Source organism: Penaeus japonicus, unplaced genomic scaffold, assembly GCF_977035675.1.
Source record: "Penaeus japonicus unplaced genomic scaffold, GWHDUDI00000001_assembly GWHDUDI00000035, whole genome shotgun sequence".
Classification (NCBI taxonomy): domain Eukaryota; kingdom Metazoa; phylum Arthropoda; class Malacostraca; order Decapoda; family Penaeidae; genus Penaeus; species Penaeus japonicus.
In genome coordinates this window covers 9,997,023-10,004,522 of record NW_028234437.1, presented here as the reverse complement: position 1 = coordinate 10,004,522, position 7,500 = coordinate 9,997,023, and the positions used below count along the sequence as shown (strand labels likewise).

Below are 7,500 nucleotides of genomic sequence, written 5' to 3'. Positions count from 1 at the left end.
AAAGAACAAACTTACGTAAACTCAAGCTGCTGCGCATACTCTCTCGAGATGTAAGGAATCTGGTCTGGTGCCAATTTCTTAGCCAGATGAAGGGATTGGTCCCAGTGAAGCAAATCTCGACGCATCTCTAGAGCCGCTACGGGAGTGCTGGAGGTCAAGTACAGTTCCTGCACAAACAGAAAGCATGGAGTGTCAAGTGGGATTTTAGAACGATTGAGTTTGTTCCTTTAAGTTCATTTTACTATTTGACTTTTAATTATTTGTGTTATCTTTCTATAAAGTATACAGGTATATTTATCACAATCAATACAAAAATGAAAATTATTATGTATCTATGATCACTCAGTAAATATAAAATCTATTCAAATGTATTTCATTTCTTTACTAAACAAAGCTAATCTCAACTTTCCAAAGCCATTTCAGCCTTGGCAATTATTTTTTTCATTATAAGTATAAGATAAAAAAATCACTCATATATTTACATAAATTATACATCAGTTATATTTACCATTCTTTAACTACTTTTTGAACAGACAACAGTGGGACAAATAATGGAAAACTTACATCCAAGAATTCCTACCATGAGCAAACACTGTCTCCCTTACCTGAGCTGTGTTAAAGTCACCAAGATACATTGCCAAGTGTCCACTCAGCAACTTTGGATCCTCAATATCCATAAGGCTTTGCAAAGACCATACCATTCCCACGTCACCTAATTGGCGGTAGACTCGCATTGCTGGGGTCAAGGGAAAGGACAATTAAGTACAGCACTAAGCACATCAACATCACAAGAGTAATTTCTAAAAGCTAAGCAAACAAACAAATATAAGTGGGATCTAGTATAGCAGTAACCATATAAAACATTAAATCTACTCTTGACATTCACAAAAGAATAATTTCCAGAATGTAAAACAAATAAAACAAGTGGAAGTCAGCATGACATTACCCACATCCAACATAATAAATTTTCCAAGCATTCATGTATGAGTAATTTTCAAAATTACAAAAAAATAGTTATAACAACAAACTACTCAACACTGACCAAGATCCAGGTTTATACACCAAAGGCAAGCCTTTCCAAGGACCACCCAGTCTTCCTTATTGTTTAGCACTTGGCAGATGGCACTTGCATCCTTAAATCTGTAAAAAACATGAGTGAAAGCAAGACTCACATAATGTCTGCCAGCAATGCAAGAATCAAATTGCATGTGAATTATCCTATTTATATGTATCAATAACCAGACATGAATGCTACATTCACCTTTGCATTCAGCAAACAAATCTATCATATACATTAATAAATGTGTCTTATAAAAAGGTGTATAATAGGGACAAAACTGTAAGGCATATCCTATATTGAACAAATCATTATACGAGATTACAAGTTTCTTTAGCTAGTTTCCACAAACAGAAGAACATCTGTGGGTGCCAGGCAATAACACAACCTATACAACAAGCCTGCCCTACCTCCTGAGAGAAATATTCTTCTTGAGTGCCGTGCGCAGCTGTTCATGAGAGTAGTCATGGATATTCGCTTCCATTTCATGAGAGGAGAGGATGAGAGGAGCTGTCCTTCCTGAAGCAGTCTGAAGAGTCACCTGTACAGAATGATGAGAATTGGGTGATAGGGCAATGGTATTGTCTTTACAACTGACACTTCTGTTGACATGCATTCATATTTACATAAAAGAGAGGAGTCTCCCCTCCATCATAGCATCTTTCAACCTTCTTTCCCTCAACTGAGACACTTCACTGCCAACACACTGATACTTGCCTCTCCATTATAAAGTAGCAGTGGAACCTGGCTTGGAGGGATCTTGGTTGTGCCAACCAACTCGACATGATTACCTGAGAAGGAGATATTTTGTAAAATCATTATTACAAGGACTACAAAAGTAATCACACAAGTATTATGATGCCATACTAATAACTGAAGATACCTTTGATGTGTTCCTGATGTAGAATGTATGTGTACAGTTGCTTTTCATCATACAAGATGAAGACATGTCGGTCGCTGGGATAGTTCTCCCACAGGCATCCTTTGCAGGACCCTGGAAACTCAGGAATCTCCAGGAGATCATCTGCTACCTGGAATGAGAATACAAATTAACTATTACCATCACAACTGAATGTGAAATCAATATCCAGTCAGATGCAAGACATTACACAACTGTTATGTTTTATAAGTTTGTTTGTGTATATTAAATATATATATATATATATATATATATATATATATATATATATATATATATATATATATATATATATATATATATATTTATATATATGTATATATTTATATTTATATTTATATTTATATTTATATATATATACATATAATTTTTTTGGAAAAAAAAAAACTTACTGGGTTGTAAATATATCCTTCCCCCTTTTCATCAACCAAAACAAGCCGTCGCCCTGAGGGTTCTGCATATATGTTTTTTATTCCTGAAGTGTGGCGGTAGTCACTCACAATTCGCCAGTCCTCGATGAAGAAGAAATAGATTCCTCCATTCTGAAATATTATGTTTATCATCCACAAAGAACATCAGAGAACAAATAGAAATGTTTATTATGGTGCAAATTTATGCTGAAAATAACTTTCTTATCAGCAACAGTAATATGTTTTTACCATGTTACCAAAAGAACCCACAAAATTAAATGAAATGCACATTCTAATATCATGGATTTTCTTTAGCCTACAAACTAAAAGCATAAGAAACCATACACAAAATAAAAATATCATACATCTGTAGCATATATGAGAAAATCAGCAGTAAGGGCATGGTCTGTGATGTGCATCTCAGCCTGATCACTACCCGGGAACAGTCGTGATTCCCTTTCTTCATCTTCTCCTGTTTCCCCCTCCAGCTGGAAAGGTTAAAGGATTAGGATTACAAAACTCTGTATGTATGTGCATTTATATCATAGTGTATTCTTTTTAAAAATATATATATGTATACTTGTATATATACAAGATCAGTTCTCTGTTTCAGTTCAGCAACAAAGCAATGAAAAGAAAAATGCTTACCAAGTGAAATTGTATCTTGCCCTCGTAGAGGACGGATGCATAGTCAGTGTTCACACGGACAGAGCTTATAGTACCCAGGTACTCCCGGTCACGAAGGAGCATTGTGGTATCTTCCCCAAGGGTGTATATCCATGCTCTGTTGTTCATACCCACCATCAAATGATAAGGACCAATGCCTAAGAAACTTGGTTCCACATCCACACTTACTGTCACAGGGTGCTCCTGGTATAGAGGATATGTGTTAAATATGAAACATATATTTCCTTCTTTTGCTCTTCCTCATTTTCATTATCATCATCTTCTACTTGCATAAGTGATCATCAGCTATCAGTTCCATGTCCAAAGTTTTCATTAAGTGAAATCTGTGTTTCAGCTAAATGACCATTTTACAATTTGACATAAGATGGTGTTCAAAAACTGATATCAATTACTTCAATGTAGTAAACTATATACAGACAACAATACTATTATTTAAGTAGCAATAAAGATTTTCCACTAAAAAAGAGAAGGTTGAGTAATATAAATGTGTGACTAATGTCTGCAAAATTCAAGCACATAATCACCTTTTCCACAATATTGGCCACAGTAACCTCCAAGAGAGAGGTGAGGTAAGCCACTCTTGTTCCATGAGCACCTCCCAGAACAGGTAACTTTGTCAAGTACACATGAATGTTTCCTGGAAGGGTGATAAGCAAGTCATTTCACACAAATAAAATACAAGTATATGTATTCATGCATACATATCAAATTATGTAATATTAATAATACTTAGAGTACATACAAATACTAAAAAAATAATCTACAGTAAGAATCAGAAGGCGACAAAACATGTATGTATCAGATACAATATCACATACCTGATGGAGTAGCCACAGCTAACAACTGGCCATCATCAGACCACTCAAGCCACTCTAAGCCTCTCTCATCGTCTAGCGTGATCACGGCAAAAGTCTCTTTCAAGTCTGCTAATTCATGGATCTTGATACTGAGAGAAGACAGCATAAACATAGAGATAAATCAAGCAAAACCAAGGCACAAGATATCAACACAATCCAAAATGAAATCCCACCGTTAGAAAACAACACCAAACCACTGATATCTTACACGTTGTCTCCACACGAGGCAGCCTTACTCAGGGTAGTGGATATAGCTATGTCGGTGAGGACATCGCGATGGTTCTTGGCCTGAAAGAGTTCCTGGCCTATCTCCTTTAAGTGGGTGGATATAACTACGAAATACCCTCCTGAGAACCCGAGGAGAATGTACCCATCACCATACCTGTAACAAGGGCATGTGTTTATTAATTTCTGAGGGGAAGATATTTTTTTTCATTTTACATGTTTTCACATATTGGTATCAAATTCAAGCAACAACAAAAAGACAAAATCATTATATCAAATATCAAATGCTACAGCAAAATAAATCATCAAATAAGTTTATACAGCCTCTTTTATGATATCACAAGGCAATACACACCATTTGTAAGACACAATGCTGCCATATCTATTCTGAAACGCTAATTCAATAGGGTTTTCTGGGTCATTGAGGTTGTATAGGAACAGCGTCTTTTTGGCCACAATAAGGCTCACCTGAAAAAAATAAATAAATAAATAAATAAAACTACTGCTTGACAGTCCACATACAAAAGAAAAAGATTATTGCTCATAAAAAAAGGGCCATTCATATGACAAGACAAAGAAAAAATCTGAATTTCAAGAAACATGTAGTAAAATCAGTGATATCTCAAGAATTCACAGAGGGAGCAGCAAGAGTAACTAGAAACTCAAATAATCCCTTCACTACGATAGAAATAAATCCACATAGTTCTACTGCAATATAACCTCAGTAAAATAAATTAAAGAAATTAGTAGACAGCTTTGCAACATACCGTATTTTCTGTCATCGCTCGCTCATCCTGCTTCATCTCAGAAAACTGAATGTCTGAAGGTTCCCCGCGAAGAGGAGAGGTGCGCAGCGTGTCCCCCTCACTGCTGCTGATAGTCAGGATCTTGTCCTCGCCACCTAGCGCAAGGAGGTTCCCAGATGACCAGCATCCACTCTGAATTTTGCGGCTATGTTTTCCCACCACTGGGATCCGCCTGGGGTCACAAACAGAAGTTAATTTAAGCCAAAATTCTTACTACTTTTTTGCTCTCATGAGATAATGTGACATGATGCCACTATAGTTAGATCACTTAAGAAATACAATAACATTTTGTCATTAGGCATATCCCTATCAAAAATGGAAGAACCATATTTTCCCCTTAGACATGTGCCTACCTCGAAGTTTGATGGTTATAGATCATGAGGTTTCCCTTAGCAGTGCCAACAGCAAGAAGAGGAGCCGTGCGAGACCAAGCCAAGAAGGAGAGTGTATCTCGCAGTCCTGAGTCTAGATGCTGTACCCGTCCTGTTTAGAGGGTCATACTTCTTATAAATATATTTTTAGTTTAATATAACTATTTAAAGTATACTAATAAACTGCTATTATTCAAAACTGGGTCTACACAGTATAACCTAGTGATGACAAGATTTACAGTTGTAATATACAGACTTAATGATAGTAATATAACTAACCTGCAGACTTTAACTAGTAATCTCTTCACTCTAATGAAAAAGTCAACACTAATGCTAAAATTCACAAACAGATCACCTGACTTGATCATGTGATGCAGCTAATACTAACCAGAATTGGCATCCCAAACATGTACCAGTGGTGATCTGTCATTGATAATGGAGAGTAGAGCACCATCTTTGTCCCAACCAAACCCTGAGCACACTCTGAAATATGAAGAACAAAAAGATAAAACAATTAAATCAATACTCTATGGGAAAAAACAATTGAGTTTAAACTTGTAATAGATATACAAAAGATTGAATACTGAACTATATTTTAAAAAGAAACCCTGTACACTTTATCTGTTTATCTGATAAAAGGTATGTGTATAGTCATCAACCCCTACAGTAATCCAATCAAATATTCAAAGTTACTTTTAATAAAGTCCCCTCAAATTCATTTCTCCCTATAATCACAAAATAATAATATAGATAAGTAATCAAACCAATCTAAAAATGTTACCAATATCATATTAAATTCTTGTCATTAACCCACTGCGTACGGGTGTCATGACATACATGACGTAGGAGCTTTGGCCTGACGACGGGCGTCATGACGTACATGGCGTTCGGGGATTTTGGAATACTATGCTATTTTATTGTGCTATGAAAAAGGAATGAGTGATGATGGCTACTGCAGTCATAATTACTATAATTACCGTAATACCGTGCTAGCTTAACGTCCAAAACCTAGATGGCACCACTTTTTCCTAGCACCAGCAGGAGAGAGAGCCTTGAATGGCACCCATCCACGGTCTCTAGCAAGCACTGTCTCTATAGAGCGATGGCACACACTAAGTTGATGAACCCTTGCTCAAAACTACCGCCGATGAAGGATGTGCAGTCAGAACGGGAAGAGGAAGATGACTCAATCCATACCCAGTGTCTAAAATGTACTCCTGTGCCAATATGGATGCCTTTCACTGTGGCACTCACAGTCACAAGCACAGGTTTCATTCCTCTTCCTTACCTCTTCTATTTATCTTTATTGTAGGTGGTTATATGTTTCGTATTCGTTCATGACAGCACAAAAATACGAAAAAAATATAGTTGCCTTTTGTCCTCCCATAAAACAGCAATACTTCTATCACACTGAGTATAAAGAAAATAATGAGCTAATATGGATAATATACTACAATTTTAGTCTACTGCAGCACTGGTAGAACCTGTCATATGGCATATATAAGTCTCTAAACTCAATAAAACACACAAAAAAACAAAACACAAAAAACGTTCTAGTTTTTCAATGAATGACTGAAAGAGAGTGGGAATGTTCAAATTATAATGCTTCAAGCAGTCTCTCTTTAAAATAAAACTTATCCCGGAGGCTGGGCAAGCATATTTATCCCCGTCTGCAATGGGTTAACCTCCCATTTGTACCAAGCTGGAATAACTACTCACCCAGGTAAATGGATCTGCTCTCTGAGATTTCCATGGCGATCATAAATGTTAACCACCTGGTTGTATCCTGTTGTGGCCAGGAATCCACCAGAGGCTTTTTGCCACGTGAAGAAAACCCCCCCAGGTCCGTGCGGGGCTTCCAAGCTGAACACCCGCTGCAAAGAGTTGAAGTTTTAGTCTGGGTTTACAGCATGTCCTCCCATGGACTATTATGCCCGCTTTTATGGTAAACTTAACTTGTAAAATTCCTAACATTGTGGTGGTACATTTCATGAACATACTATGGCAAAATCTGAAAATTTACTGAAAATATTTCTAAGGTAAGGCTTCTATTAAAATATTATTATAACATGGTATAGATAAGGTATTATGGACATAAAAATACACAAACATCATCCTTATGGGCTTGTGCCTCAGACTGAAATAATGATATTCTATAGTGCATGCGT

At 36.5% G+C, this 7,500-nt stretch overlaps 1 protein-coding gene across 2 annotated transcripts in view; it reads right to left on the bottom strand.

Moving 5' to 3' along the window:
• Nucleotides 1-7,500, bottom strand: part of Oseg6 (intraflagellar transport protein Oseg6) — an 18,662-nt gene that overhangs the window by 8,360 nt on the left and 2,802 nt on the right. For both annotated transcript variants that reach the window (XM_043012380.2, XM_043012379.2), the window contains 17 exons: nt 7,052-7,206; nt 5,721-5,815; nt 5,315-5,444; nt 4,923-5,133; nt 4,511-4,623; nt 4,139-4,312; nt 3,892-4,019; nt 3,598-3,710; nt 3,035-3,256; nt 2,752-2,874; nt 2,369-2,518; nt 1,941-2,088; nt 1,775-1,848; nt 1,468-1,598; nt 1,043-1,140; nt 606-736; nt 16-167 (listed from right to left, as the gene is read on the bottom strand). In XM_043012380.2, the coding sequence (XP_042868314.2) occupies nt 16-167; nt 606-736; nt 1,043-1,140; nt 1,468-1,598; nt 1,775-1,848; nt 1,941-2,088; nt 2,369-2,518; nt 2,752-2,874; nt 3,035-3,256; nt 3,598-3,710; nt 3,892-4,019; nt 4,139-4,312; nt 4,511-4,623; nt 4,923-5,133; nt 5,315-5,444; nt 5,721-5,815; nt 7,052-7,206 (2,348 nt within the window). The remainder of the gene's footprint in view (nt 1-15; nt 168-605; nt 737-1,042; nt 1,141-1,467; nt 1,599-1,774; nt 1,849-1,940; nt 2,089-2,368; nt 2,519-2,751; nt 2,875-3,034; nt 3,257-3,597; nt 3,711-3,891; nt 4,020-4,138; nt 4,313-4,510; nt 4,624-4,922; nt 5,134-5,314; nt 5,445-5,720; nt 5,816-7,051; nt 7,207-7,500) is intronic.